The sequence below is a fragment of the Urocitellus parryii genome, chromosome 9, assembly GCF_045843805.1.
Source record: "Urocitellus parryii isolate mUroPar1 chromosome 9, mUroPar1.hap1, whole genome shotgun sequence".
NCBI lineage: Eukaryota > Metazoa > Chordata > Mammalia > Rodentia > Sciuridae > Urocitellus > Urocitellus parryii.
The window spans coordinates 67,680,540-67,696,834 of NC_135539.1; the positions used below are offsets into that span (position 1 = coordinate 67,680,540).

General features: G+C 34.1%; 1 protein-coding gene across 1 annotated transcript in view; it reads right to left on the reverse strand.

The window, feature by feature from the left end:
• Positions 1–16,295, reverse strand: part of LOC113196603 (protein nucleotidyltransferase YdiU-like) — a 42,982-nt gene that overhangs the window by 18,396 nt on the left and 8,291 nt on the right. Inside the window, 8 exon segments of the mRNA XM_077802467.1 lie at positions 3,121–3,250; positions 4,017–4,100; positions 6,014–6,086; positions 6,811–6,858; positions 6,860–6,881; positions 12,441–12,539; positions 12,629–12,685; positions 12,765–12,829. Of these exon segments, the coding sequence (XP_077658593.1) occupies positions 3,121–3,250; positions 4,017–4,100; positions 6,014–6,086; positions 6,811–6,858; positions 6,860–6,881; positions 12,441–12,539; positions 12,629–12,685; positions 12,765–12,829 (578 nt within the window).

The window sequence follows — 16,295 nt, forward strand, 5'->3', positions numbered from 1 at the left end:
CAAATCAGATATAAAATTGATGGGACACAGGGTGGCAGTGAGTGCTTAATGTCCATCATTTTACACCACTTCAATTTTTAACTATATGACTGTATGACCAATATTTTTATTAAATTAAGGAAATCATAGAAGACCTGTAAAACATTTATCTTCTTTATAGTAATATTTCTGCTACCTATGGTTAATAAAATCACTATATGCCTTGACTTCTGTTTGGAATCGTGTATTGGAAAAGGTAAATTTTAGATTTTGTAGGGATAAAGGTGGTGGGAAGAAAAACATATTTTAGAGCTGGGAATATAGCTCAGTGGTAGAGTACTTTCCTAACCTGGGCAAGGCTCTGGGTTCAATCCCAGTACTGCACTTAATTTTCTTAACTTCCAGCAAATACATTTGAGACATAGAAATCATTAAATTGTTGTCCTTGCTCTTAAGGTGCTCAATGTCCAGTGAATAAATCAATAAATATCTAAACATTCTCCTTTATTAATGTTCTCAGATTACCATTCATGCATACTCACATACATACATGATATTTCCATTTGAATAATTGTGAACATTGCAAATTTGTCTAATCATTATTTACTCTTGCTTTAAACAGACAAACATGTTCCTTTTTTAGTATAAATTCAGAATGAGAAACCACACAATTGATAGATGGAGATTAAAATTTCACCTTATTACCCAAAAAGCTAGTCTGGAGAACATGGCTTAGGTCTGCAGATAAATATGAATGATAAAACACTGCTACATATAACTGAACCCATACTAGCTAATATACTGATGGCAATCATTTACCAGAGTAAAATTAAAATACTAAAGGTTACATAATTTAGTGAATGTATTGCCTATATTTCCTGTATGAGTGAAATACTTGGAAAGTAATTGAGGCAGAGATTTCAAGATGAAACCATAAAAAAAATGGTATTAAGCAGTGAAATGACTCTAAATGGAGGGATGAGAGGATGAGAGAATGCTAAAAACAGAGGAGGTACTGCTGGGTACAATGGCTCATGTCTGTAATCCCAGGCTGAGGAGGAGGATTATGGGTTCAAAGCTAGCCTCAGTAACTTAGCTCAGTAACTTAGTGAGACCCTGTTTCAAAATAAACAATAAAATGGGCTGGGGATGTGGCTAAGTGTTTAAGTATCCTGGGGCTCAGTTCCCAGTACTGGGGTGGGGGATAGATGAGGAATACTTTAAAGGAACCTAATAATCTAAAATTCAAAATATTAAACTCTAGAAGTCAGGTAACTGGAGGTAAAATGTGAAAACATTCTAAAAAATAAGTCTCATCCTATTGGGATGGAAAGGAAAGCAATGGGCATATAGAATCTTAGTATTTTAAGACTTTTAGAATCAGAAAATATGCTGGAAAATATTTGGAAACTTGTTTTCATATAATAATAGAGAAAGGGGCAGAAAAAGAAAGTAATTAGCAGTAGAGAAAAAAATTGTTTTTTTTTTCCTTCAGTAGAGTTTCCAAACCAACAGGGGAATGAATATTTCAAATTAAAAAAAATAAGAAGAAGAAAAGAGAGGTTGGGGGTTGTGACAGTAAAATAATGATAAAGCACAATGAAAGGTAGAAGATATTTTTTGGGGAAAAAAAAGGTAAGTAAAAACCTGTATGTACCAATAATAAATAATAAATATGCAAATTTCAAACAATGTTTTAAAACTTGATTAAAAAAAATACAATTAGCCAGGCATGGTAGTGCATGCTTGTAATCCCAATGGCTGGGGAGGCTGAGGCAGGAGGATCACAAGTTCAAAGCCAGCCTCAGCAACATAGTAAGGGCCTAAGCAACTTAGCCAGACCCTGTCTCAAAATAAACAATAAAAAAAGCTGGGGATGTGGCTCACTGATTAAGTACCTCTGGGTTCAATCCCTGGTACTAAAAAAAGAAAAAAATTGCAATTAAAGTAGTTGTTCTGAATTTTTGTTGTTATTGTTGTGTTTTGTATTTTGCTGCAGTGCTAGGTACCAAATGCAAAGCCTCACACATGCTAGGCAACATTCTACCACTGAATCACATTCCCAGCCTAAAGAAGAAGCTCTTAATATGCATCTCTTAAGAATCAAACTTTTCTAATACATAAAATAGGGTCATAAAGGACTTGAATAACACAATTAACACCCTCATTTTGATATATTAAACCCTTTAACTATGGAATATACATTTTTACATGTGTTTGTTAAACATGTCCCAAAATATTTTATTGGCCCACAAATAATAGAGATTTTACCAAACACATTCTTTGGTGATAAAAATATGAACAAGAGATGAAATTGTAACTCAGGGCTTGAGTACTTGTCTAATATGCTTAAGGCCCTGGGTTCAATTCCCAGTACTATTTAAAAAAAAAAAAGCACAAATAAAAATATATATATATATTTTTTTAAAGAGAGAGTGAGAGAGGAGGGAGAGAGAGAGAGAGAGAGAGAGAATTTTTATCATTTATTTTTTAGTTCTCGGCGGACACAACATCTTTGTTGGTATGTGGTGCTGAGGATCGAACCCGGGACGCACGCATGCCAGGCGAGCGCGCTACCGCTTGAGCCACATCCCCAGCCCACAAATAAAAATATTGACAAAATAATTCTAACTAATTAGAAATTAAGAAACATAGTGATAAATCACCCTTGGATCAAACAGAAAATAAACTAAGGTTTCATAACATCTCAAAAGCAATACACAACAAAAACTTTATCCTAATAATTATGGAAAAAAGTCCAAATTGTCCTAGAGAAAATTACATAACTTGATCCAAGCAACACAGCGCATACACAGCTGTAATTCAGATATTCAGGAAGCTAAAGCAGAAGAATCACAATTTTGAGGCCAGCCTGAGCAACTTAGCAAGAGCCTATCTCCAGATGAAAACATAAAGCCATGGATGTAGCTCAGTGGTAGAGAGGCCCTATGTTCAATCCCTAGTGCCACAAAAATAAATACATAAATTTTTATCATAAATATTATACAAAGGGTATGTATACACCTTTATTATTAAATAATAAAATATTATTTAAAATGTTAATTTCTTGTTTTTCAAAAAGTTATCATTATACAATATATTTTCACATAGATTTAATTAATAGATTTAGGATTTACTCACATCTGCTTTTGCCCAAGATCCAATAATGGGTTTAGAGCTTGCAACAACTTGTCTAAATTAAACGTTCCAATACTGGCTTGATTTCCTATTTTATACCTTCTTTCATCATCTGATGTGTTTGGTACAAAATCTGTTTAAAACAGATTTCACAGTTTAACAATGGGGATAATTATAAATAAATAGCTTCTTTCTGTTTAAAGGTTACATTTAAACTTAATAAATTTACATTTATTAGATAAAAATTTTTCTGACATTAGATATTTAATTCAAAAGTATTTATTACCTATTTACACTAAAAGTTTTAAAAATATGAATATTTGCCTAATATAGGAATACATTTCTAACCTATAAGAATGTATAGTTTATCACATATCTATTTCCTTTTTTGATGGGGAAAAGAGAGGGTACTGGGGATAGAACCCAGAGCCTTATTCAAGACAGCAAGTGCTCTACCACTGAGCAACATCCCCAGCCCACGTGTATATTTCAAACTCTAACTCAAGGTGCATATCCTCCACAAAGCCCTCTCTGAACCATCCAGTTGTTAGTGGATTACTGCTACCTGCATTTTATATATTAGTGAAGTGAGAAGTTTCCAAATGCTCAGAGACACTAAGGTCCAGACACCAAAGCTTAAGCCCAGGTCTGCCTGACAACATATTCCCTGAAACACTTTATATCATCTCCGCTAATATATAATTCAGAGAAGCAGAAACCACCAAAGGATTCACTGTATCATTAATGGTACCCAAAAGATCTACTAGGCATAAAACTAACCATTTTATGAATGAACCCAATTCTTTCTACTACTTCATCATTGTATTATTTATAACCATTTAAAGTAAACCTATGGTTTAAAAAAATTAAATACATACACATATGTAAATCATACATACCTGGATTATAGGCCTCCATAAAACCAAATGGACCATAGTCAATTGTAATGGATAACAAACTGAAGTTATCAGTATTACAAACACCTAAAACAATAACAGAAAATTCTGAAAAAGCAATATTAAAATAATAACCTTTTATTTTCACTCTATCAAATTATCCAGAATATAAAAGGTCACAGGAATGCCATGTTTTCCAGAGATGAAACAAAATTAGGTTACAACTGAATTTAACTGGTAACATTAAATAACTTAATATGTTTAGACCCGCTGGGTATTATATGCTTGTAATCCCAGCTACTCAAGAGGCTAGGGCAGAAGAATCACAAGTTCAAGGTCAGGTTCAGCAACTTAGAGAGACCCTCTCTTAAAATTAAAAAATAATAATAATAATTTAAAAGGGAGGCTGAGAATGTAGGAATATGGTTTGATGGTCAAATGTCCCTGAGTTCAATCTCCAGTACCTCAAAACAAACAAACAACAACATGCATACACACACAAAAAATCTATATTTTAAAATTAAATTTAGCCTATTATTTTATAGTCCCCCCAAAAGCCTTCAAATATTATAGGAACAAAACTCCAGAAATGGAACTTCATCTTTTATTTATCCTCAATTCTAGCATTTGTTTAAAAGCACATATTGATATAAGGAGAGTAACTAAGAACAGAGTAGGGAAGAAGAGCATGAGAAGATGACTAACATTAAACAGGGATGAGAGGTGGGAGGGAAAGGGAGAGAGAAGGGAAATTGCTTGGAAATGGAAGGAGACCCTCAGGGTTATACAAAACTACATACAAGAGGAAGTGAGGGGAAAGGGAAAAATAATACAAGGGAGAGAAATGAATTACAGTAGAGGGGGTAGAGAGAGAAGAGGGGAGGGGAGGAGAGGGGGGGATAGTAGAGGATAGCAAAGGCAGCAGAATACAACAGACATGAGTATGTCAATATGTAAATCAGTGGAAGTGTAACTGATGTGATTCTGCAAGCTGTATAAGGGGTAAAATGGGAGTTCATAACCCACTTGAATCAAAGTGTGAAATATGATATATCAAGAACTATGTAATGTTTTGAACAACCAATAATAAAAAAAATAAAAGCACATATTATTTGAAATTAGACTAATAAAGGAATATGATAAATTAGTTTTCAAAGGTTACAAAAAGAAAAAAGAAACTAAGACGTGTCCCCTATGATAGTCATGAGCTGCAGAAGATTGGCAGCATGGGGAGCCTTGCCCTTTTTTTGTTGTGGTTTTTTGGGGTGTTGTTTGTTTTCGCTGGAGACATCTATATAGCTTAGAAAAAAGGTCTGGAAGAACTGATTTGGAATGTTTAACAGTGATTACCTTGAAGAATAAAACTCACAGTTACTTCTCTGTACTTTATCATAAGTATTTATAATTTAAAATTTTAAAATAGCCTTAAAGAGCTTTAAACATAATACATACATATTGATACACATCATAATTTAAATTTTTAGAAAAGCCTTAAAGAACTCTAGGCATAATCCATACTGATACACATTATAACTTTGAGGTTGGAAAGCTTTACAAGTAACTTTGTCCTAGTTTGTGATTACTGTTCCATTCAAAATTATTTTAAACATGAAAAAAATCTTTCTCTGTTGCTTGCTAAAAGCAAGTAAACGTTAAGCTCATCCACAAGAATTTTTTCTTCTTCTTTATTTTTATTTTTACTTATTTATTTGTTTGTTTGTTTTTTGTTACCAGGGATTGAACCAGAGTAGTGGGGAGGAGTGGGTACTAGGCACTGAGCCATATTCCCAGCCTTTTTTAAATTTTAATTTCAGACAGGGTCTAAGTAAGTTGCTTAGGGCCTTTCTAGGTTGCTAAGGCTGGCCTTGAACTTGCAGTTATCCTGTCTCGGTCTCCTGAGCTGCTGGAACACAGGAATATTTTTAACTATATAAAAATACAATTTTTACTTAAAAATTTAATTCTACTTTCCCATCAGAAGAATGCAATAGATAACTTACCATGAGCAAAGCCAACAAACATCCATAAGGCAATAAGTTGTGCTGTCTCAAATACCACAGTAGAAAAAAAATCCTAAAATAAAATTCAGGAGTTTTTCAGGTTTCTATAGCATATGGCATAATCTTTTATGATACTTAAGATAATGTACATCTTCAAGGAGAACATGGGAAGAATTCAAACATGGATCAGAAGGTAATTGAAGAACAGAAATACATACATATAATTAAAACAGAAGAAAGTAAAATTATTCATCCAGAAATAATATATTTAAGAGCCTCAGATATTATGTTTAACATTCTCCATGAGCAAGAAGAAAAGTTAAGTAGAATTTATAAGAAAGTTCAATTAAAGCATTGGGAGTTACTAAATTTTGCAATGTCACCAAGAAAAATAACAGAATTCCCTATTCTGTAACTGCTGAAAGAATGAAAAGGGCTATGAAGATCAAAAACCTTCCAAAAGAATAGGAAATCATGTTTTCTTATTATGTATAGGGTTTGCTTTTTAACTATTACTATAGAAATATCTATATACCTAATGTGTGAGGGAAGAAAATATGTGATCAAATTATAAATGCCACTCAAAAAAAATAACATACATAGTCAGGATGTAGACACACCTGCTCTTTTCTAGGCAGCTTTCAAACAAAACAACTATCTTGTCTATAATGTGGTTCATCTTCTTTTCCTCTAACAAAATGTTCAAAGTGATCTATACTTCCTTTCCCAGCTTTACTTTTGTAAGTTATAATATCTAACATTGGTGGGCCAATGCGGGAAAAAGAAGTCAAACTTACCACATATCTATTAGGTTCTTTGACATCTATTGAGGGGAAAATGTTCCTGTATAATGAAATCTAATAGTGTCCTGGGGAGAAAGATATAGTGTCAATCTTCCTTATAATACAGTACTGCATATCCAAGCACCTAAATCCACTCTCAGCATTTATGAATTCATTATATCAACCTTAAATTTTAAAAACTTTAAGCTTTTACTCAAAACTGGCAAAAGAAAAATATTTCTTCAATATTTAGCACTCCTGCACCTCCTCCTTCCACCATGATGTTCTGCCTCACCTTGGGCCCAGAGCAATGCACTTGGTCAACCATGGACTAAACCTTTGAAACCATGAGCCAAAATAAACTTCTCCTCCTCTAAATTTTTCATGACAGGTATTTTGGTCACAGCGATGAAAAGCTGACAAGCATGGAGAATCCAAGCAGTAGTGACCCCCAAAAGTAAATAGATGGTTAGAAACAATGCCCAGTGAAAATAGACAACTCTATTCAACAGCAGGAAGACCATAAACTCAGTAAACATTTGTTAAAAAAAAGAGAGAGAGAGAGACTCAAAACAATCATAATAAATGCTGATGACTCATTTCCTTCTTTTTTTTTTTCTGGATTTCCTACACCAATAACTACAATATTGGATCTACATTCCAAATGATACAAAGGGTCTAGCAAAATTTTTCTTCTGCATTTATAATGATTTTTTAAAACGTATTTGTATTAACATGGAAACAGAATTCCTCTTAAAGGAGGAAATATTTTTGTCTGAAGTAACATCTAGCTAAGTTTGCTTTAATAAGATGGAGTTTTGTGTACACAGACACAGTAGGCACCAAGATAAAAGAGAATGATGGAAGCTGAAACAACTTCTCCTCTGGCTCCCCAACAGAAATATTCAGAAAGATGCACCCTGTCCTAAAGACTCTGTGTAAATCTGGACTGTTGCTTGTCTGTGCTGTTGGAGGGCTGAACTTCATTGTGTGAAGGAACAGATGTGAGAGAGGTGCACCCAGGAATCCTAGCATTGGAGGAGAGCTATGGATTTATGGAGGCTGCAGAATTGGGGAGTTTCAGTTACTTGCCCCATGGCTCTAGGTGGCATGAAGACCCTCAGCTATAACCCAGGTTGCATATTACATAAAAAAATACCTTGAGAAAAGGGACTACTGGTTGTTATCCTTCTTCTTTTTTTATGTTTTTTAACTTCCTAGAAACCTCACAAGGTATTTGGCACATAGCAAGTGTTAAAAATAGTTATTAACTGAGGGCTGAGCGTGTAGCTCAGTGGTAGTGTTTGCCTAGCAGACATGGGACTCTGAGTTTGACATGCAGCAACACACACACACACACACACACACACATTGTTAATTGAAGTTCTTGGCTTTACTTATAAGAAAATACTTAATTTCTCAGCACATAAATTAGCATTTCCCCAATATTTTTGTACCATTTTTTAAAATGTAATTTTCTTAGCTTTAGCAACAACATGGATAAACTTGGAAGACATTAAGTGAAACAAGGCAGGCACAGAAAAACAAATCATCACATTTTCATGTGGAATCTAAAGAAGTGGACTTAATAGAAGTAGAGAACAGAATGGCAGTTACCAGGGGCAGGGACTGGGGGAAATGGGGAGATGCTAGTCAAAGGGTACAGAGTTTTTGTAATAACATAAATAAGTTCTGTGGACCTCATGTACAGACCAAGGTTAATAATAATATAATGTACACCTGAAATTTGGAGTAGATCTTAAGTATTTTCATCACACACATACAAACAAAGTAACTGTGAGGAGATGAATATATTAATGAGCTTGGTTGTGGTAATCATTTCACAATGTATACATATGTCAAAACATCACACTGTATACCTTAAATATGTACATTTTTATAGTTAATTACTGCTCAATAAAATAAAAAGCAATTTTCTAACCTCAATAAATCCAGTTCACCATAATGAGCCAAAATTTCTAATGATCCGATTCTAAACCATGATTTCGCAGCACGCAGCACTACTGCACCTTAAAAAGAAACATTTATTTTAGCTGAAAACTATATTAAGGGCTGGGGTTGTAGTTCAGTGGTAGAGTGATTGTCTAGCATGTGTGAGATCCTAGGTTTGATCCTCAGCACTACATAAAGATAAATAAATAAAATAAAGGTAGTGTGTCCATTTACAACTTAAAAATATATATTTAAAAAAACTATGTTAAGCTATGTCAATAATAGCAAAATGTTTGCCTGAAAATTAAATGTTAATAAAAGAAAGAAGAAAACCACTTAATTTACCAAAAAAGTAACTAATGTCTACTGCATGAATGGTCTCCAGTTTTTCTCAGAATGCTTAGATCCACTAAGCTTTTAGAAACAGCATAGCTAAAGGCTGAGAAGTGGTTGTTATCTGCAAACTACAGATTCTCCACTGACTCATCAATTGTGGCCCTTTCCCTGTATCTCATCCTGAAGTAAGGAATTAATACATTATTTATTTTGCTTAGGTCATTATAAGTGCCTCCCAGACCTGTAATTAATTGAGAATTAACTCTAACAAAGAATCTTACATATGTTCTATCTTAAAAATATACTGAAAAAAATAAATCTATGCATTTGGTCTTTTTAGCCTTCTATTGCCTTCTTCTATTTTGATTATGGATGTTAGTAATAAAATTGGTAGACAGAATCCATGTTTCTTTCTTATAAGAAATGCTGTAGTTTACATGGTTAGCTGTCAAGGTGAAGTCTATGCTAGAGTGAAGCAAGCCCTGTTCTGTTGTGCTGTCCTCCCTTCAGTAGACTACCAGGCTCACTGCTACCTCTTTGGTCTTTGGCCTTTGCCTGTGCTGGTCTCCCCTCTTCCACATACCCGACTCCTTCTTCTCTCCTTACTAAACTCCTACCTAACTTTATGCTCAGGATCAATTCCCACTTCCTCTATAAAGCTCAACTGATCCCCCTTTTATTGACCTCTCTCTTTTTTATTATAATTTGTTCCATGAGTTTAAGCCTTTTCTCTACAAAGACTCTTGAGTTTCTTAAGACCAGGGACTATGGCATACTTATTAATTTTGTACCCACTAGAGTTTAGTCCAGTGGTAAACACAGAAAGCGTAGTTTTTCTGGGTTGAATGCCTTATCAAGGGTCAACACTTATTCACTATACTAATCTGGACATTTATTTTCATGTGCTTTTTTAACAAAAACTATGTAAAAACCTCTAGGAAAAACTCAAAAAATTACTCTGTCTCCTTAATGATAGTCATTGAATCACTGAATTTAGCACTAGAAGTATCATTAAATCTAACCTCTTAATTTTAGGTGAAGAAACTAAGGGGCAGAATGTTTAAGTAACTTGCCTAAGTCACAAAGCTAGTTTCTGTAGAGCCAGTTCCAGTTTTCATATATCCTTTTTCTTGTCCAGTATACTAATCTTGCTATGTAACAGTGGTTCCTGGGCAAATATTAGGATAAAAGTACTATCAAAGTATCTGTATTTGGGGGGGTGTGGGTACTGGGGATTGAACTTAAGGACACTCAATTACTGAGCCACATCCCCAGCCCTATTTTGTATTTTATTTAGAGACAGGGTCTCAATGAGTTGCTCAGCACCTCTCTACTGCTGAGGCTGGCTTTGAACTCGCAATCCTCCTGCCCCTGCCTCCTGAGCAGCTGGGATCACAGGCCTGCACCACCTCGCCCAGCAAAGTATCTGTATTTATGTAAAGACTTAAATATGGAAATTATCTTAATGGACTAATAGAAGAAATTCTTGGGATCATTTGAAACCATTAAGATTGTGGCTCAAAATTCAAATAAACAATGTACATAAGTCACAGCCACAAAAGTAAATAGCACTGTACTAATCATTCTAAAAGTCTGTGGTTTGAATTTCATATCCAATCCTCATGAACAAGAAGATAAAAACAGGGAGCTGGAGTTGTGGCTCAGTGGTAGAGCCTAGTGTATGTGAGGCCTGGGTTCAATTCTCAGCACTTCATATAAATAAATGAATAAAATAGAAGTCTGTCAACATGTAAAAATATATTTTTAAAAAAGACAACAATACTTGCTAGCAGCCTATGTACAATAGTATCATTTTGTTCCAATGACATAAAAAGAGAGAGAAAGATGCTGCAAGATAAATAATCCTTAATTCCTTTATGCATGAATACTTTTATGGGACTGTTTTTTTAGGAAGATCTTATAAAAATGTATTGCAGGGGTTGGGGTTGTAGCTCAGTGGCAGGACGCTTACCTAACATATGTGAGGCACTGGGTTTAATCCTCAGCACCACATAAAAATAAAATAAAGATATTATGTCTACCTATAACTAAAAAGTAAATTTTTAAAAAATAAAAGTATTGTGTCCATCCACAACTAAAAAAAATTTTAAAAATGTATTGCAATAGTCTGAAAGTTTGTATCCTACTAAAATTCAGATGTGAAATCTAATCACCAAGGAGGTGGGGTTTTGGAAGGCTATTAAGTCATGGGGGCTCAGTCCTCATGAATGGGATTCATGCCTCTATAAAAGAGCCTCCAGAGATCTGCCTTCCCTTTCTATCATTTGAAGACATAGTAAGAAAGTGCCATGAAGCAGAGAACCCTCATCAGTCACAGAGTCTGCTAGAAAATTCATCTTGAACTTCCAGGTCTCCAAAACTGTGTGTAATAAAATTTCTATTGTTTAATGAATTACCCAGTCTAAAATGTTTTGTTATAGCACCACAGACCAAAATATGCATCATGCACTAAGTACAAAGTACATAAAATGTACTCCTAGTGAATCACTATGAACATCAGAAAGACAAACACAGTGATATCCATAAGACCCACTAAAGCACAACGGAGTGTCAGTAGTTCTTGATAGCTTCACTTTTAAGCTCTTAAATGTTAATTGTTAATTTTTAGGTCTCCTCTCTTCCCCAAAGATTCAGTCAAATCTCTCTCAGTCTCTTTGGCCTCTCTAAATATGCAGTCTACCTCTACAGCATACTTTCTCACTCCCCTCTCTAGTTTTTATTTCTAAACTACTAAATGCAAAGTAAAAAGAAAATTCAGCTTATTGATAGAGAACATAAAATCAGAGAAATCAGGCTCCATGGAAAGATCTGTGGGGCTCTCCTGGGAATGAAATGTAAGAACCTTCCTGTATTGGCTTTGTAACATTTTTCCCAGCTATTCCTAAACATTTTTTGTTCACTTCCCAGATGTTTGCCTCAGAAATGAATGGGTTGGTGATATAAGGATACAGGAAAGGCTACTCTATTCTGATACTGCAATGCTGAAATTATATCTTGAGGAACCATGGGTTGTTTTTAAGGTGACCACAAAGATGTCTAATAACTGTTGATCTTAAAGAACTTAGTTCAGTTTTCTGTAAGTATTCTAAAAACAATTACCTCGTTCTTTCGTAATATTTCCATTGTAGAACTGATCTCGCCATACTTCATCATCACTTACAACCAGGCTGAAACAAACAGAATCCAAACATTCATCTGCAATCAAGAAATAACTTAAGTGACAAGAAACTATAAGAGATCATATTCTCAGAGATTTATCTGCTCTATTTTCCTAACACATTTCTGGAGATAATATGATGCAGTCCTGAAAGTTACTTGAAGGAAAAAGGAATTACCTTACAGCCCTGCTAGTTGGAATTCCAAGGTAGTGCATAGCCTCACTACACAGAAATTCTCTCACTGAGGAACGAAGTACTGCTCTACCATCACCATTTCTATAGGAAATACAATTTAAAAGAATTTCATTTTTAATTAAGACAACATAATTCTTACTTAGATGTCTAAACATATTACCAAACTATACCGGGAATATGGGGTCTTTCCTGAGCCTTTTAACTGGAGCTCCCATTTTTCACCCTGTCTTCAAAAAAAATTTACATATTAGAAGATTTAGGTTCAAATATAATAAATAAGCTATTATATAAGAAAAAATGTGGTACCTGTTTGTGTAAGTTCCAATAAGGTGAGCTCTTCCATCTCCAAGCTGATCTGCCCACATCCCAAACTAAAAGAGGGAAAGGAAAATTATTCATGCATATTATCTTTAAAGCTTTGATAATAATTTTTATAGTCAAAGTCATTTAAGGTGTTCTATTTCTAGAAATAATAACTTAAAATTACAACTGCAATAATGGTGAAAATAAATTCAATCAATAAAACAAGTGAAATTCACTTTAAAAAATACAAATTTAAACCAATTCATTCTTATGTAAGTGTATAAAGCACCAATTTAAAAAACAATAAATTAATAGAGGGAAGACCAATAAAGTAGAGGAAGGGATTCAGGGGAAGGGAGGAAGAAAGGGAAAGGGAAAATATTGGGGATTGAAATGAAACAAATTATATTATATGCACATATGAATATGTCAAAATGAATTCCACTATTATATGTAACTATAACACATTAATAAAAACATTAAAAAAACATAATTATTTTATTATCTAGAACTCAGATTAAATTTGTTAGTGTAGAACACTTAGAACTGATTTATTTAGTTAGAGAATATAAACTAGGGTTGCACATGTAGCTCAGTGGTAGAGCATGTACAAGGCCCTGGGTTCAATCCCCAGGACCAAAAATATATATATCTGAGTGTGTGTGTGTGTGTGTGTGTGTGTGTGTGTGTGTGTCTATGACAAAGAGAGAAAGAGAGAACTAGGAGCAATTTATTAACAGACTATACCTATATTATATGTCTACAATACAAAATCATGATTATACTTGTACTAAAAAATTGCTCTGAACTTGGATGATTACTTTTCTCAAATTTTTTTGTTAAAATTTATATATGGTTGTTCAGCCCATGACTGACCTTACATTTCTGTAAAATGGGATAACCCTTGTCATGTTGCTGCTAGAATGAACACTAATATATGAGAAGTAACTTGTACAATGTCTGACATTTGCCAGTGTCCATAAGACAGTAATAATTATTATGGCCAACAATCATTTGCTAATATAGACAACATTCCATTTTCAACATGGATGTTACTCCACAACACAAGAGTCATCTCTGACTTTGCAGACTAACAAGGTGGTCCTATAAGCTCCCGTAACTCCTATACTTGCCCAAATCACTACCTTGATGTTCCTGAAGTTTATTACTTATCTATCATCTTCCATAAACTACTGCCATTTGAGGAAAAGGGACAGATTTCATTCACCATTATAGTTCCCAGCACACACAGGAAGTTCTAAAAACAGCTATGGAATATTCAAATGATACTTAAAGTTCCAGAATTGAGAAAAATTCATCCACTATTTTGTCATCCTCACCAGGAAGAGACCACCACAAATTTTGAGTATCCATAAGACTACAAGTCTGAGAGGTGCTCTCACCATCATCTGGAAAGGTTCCAAAGTGAACAATACTTAAGTATATTCCACTCCATGAGTGAAAAGGACAAAGAATGATTAATTCAGTGCTAGGAAGGAAATCAGGATACCAGGAAGTTAGTTTTCCATCATTAAAAGAGAAATAAATTTAAACTAAAGTTCAGAGTGGCAAAGACATTCTTATAAACAAATATCTATAACATCAACATGAAATTGATAAAAGTTTTAATTTACTAGTCTACCTATTATACTACAAAAAAGAAAAACCCACAAAAAGAATGCTTTAATGAAATTCCACAGAGCTTGAGTTTTGTTTTTGTACTTTGGCAGTATATGTAAGCAATGGTATAAAACAATTTCAAATAAATTTAATCCATACAAGATTACTTTTTGAGCCTTGACATTCCTGCATTTGAGTGCTAGAAAAGACCAAAGGATTGTTTAGTACAGAAGTTTCTCAACTGAGAAACACAGTTTAGTAAAACGTTGTTATTCCTTGAAAACAAAATAACAAACCCTGTAGTATGTCTACAAAATGGTATGTTCAATAAAACTTGGCAGATTTCTTTGCTGGCTCATTTCTCCCAGCTTCTGGAATGATCTTTCAAGATCAACAAACTGAGGTGCAAGTTTATCACAGATGACCCTTAAAAATCCTCTCTAATTCTGGGCTGGGGTTGTGGCTCAGCAGTAGAGTGCTTGCCTACTACCTGTGAGTCCTGGTTTCGATCCTCAGCACTACATAAAAATAAATAAATAAAATAAAGGTGTGTCAAATTATAACTAAAAAATAAATCTAAAAAAATCCTTTCTAATTCTAATGGTTTCAGTTACCTTGCTTCTTAGTTTATGAGCCTTTAAAGAAGAAAGGAATTCATTAACCCAACAAACCAGAGCTTGATCTCATAACTACTGTTCTGTAAGTTCATATGTAAGCACTTTTCATAATTTCCTAATTTAATCCTTATACTATTACTGTTATACATTAGTGCTGATTCCAAAAATTATTCCCTAATTAAAATCATCATTACAAAAATAGCCCCTAAATAAACAGGCAACATTTCATTGTGTTTAGCCTACAGAAAAAGACAGAAATTTCAACAACTAGTCCTGCATTTTTTTATCTGTTCTTATTTAGACACCATGCCCTGAACTTCTCTCAACATCTTGCTTCATTGTTACAGTGTGCCTTAATTATTTCCTTATTGCTACAGCATCTATTACACCCTCCAATGAATCTTTATTTCCTTATTTATTGTCTTTCTAGCAGTTCTACTACTCTGATTTACAGCTACTCTCGCAAAATTATAATGTTTGTCCTCCTGAGACTTTTATACTGACACATTGTGCTACTTGGCTTTGCTTAAATCCCTTGCCAATATTGCACCGAGTTCTCTAGTAAAAATTCATGTGAATTTTATATTTGTGCTGACCCAGTTTTCTCAATTCCATTTTTTAAAGCTTCGTTTTTTAAGTTTTTCTGTTTGTTTGTTTTTTTGATGCTAGGAATCAGACCCAGGGCCTGGCAAATGCTAGGCAACCTACCACTGAACTATCCTCCACCCCCTATTTAAAAAGATCAGGCTCTAACTTCTCTCCCATAATCTCCCCTTTTAAAATACTTTATTTTTCAGAGCAATTTTAGTCTGACAGCAAAATTAGGAAAGTACAGGGATTTTCCATACACCTCTTCCCCATTCCATGTGTATCCTCTCTATTATCAACATACTCCACCACAACAATACGCATTGGCATCTCACTATTGTCCAAAGTCCATAGTTTAGAATTCATTCTTGGTGCCATATTTTCCATGGGTTTGGACAAATGTGTAATGATGTGTAGCCACCATTTATAATATCACAAATAATAATTCAATTGATTTAACAGTCCTTCATGCTCTGCTTATTCATCCCTTCCTCCTCCTAACCTGTCAACCACTGATCTTTTTACTATCTCCATAATTTTGCCTTTTCCAGAGTGTCATAAAGTTGGAATCATACAGAGCATAACCTTTTCAGATGGGCTTTGTTCACTTAGTAATATGCATTTTAATGACTTTTAATTAATAGCTCATTTTGTTTTAATGCAGAATACTATTTCATTGTCAGGACACACCATAGGTTATTTATCCATT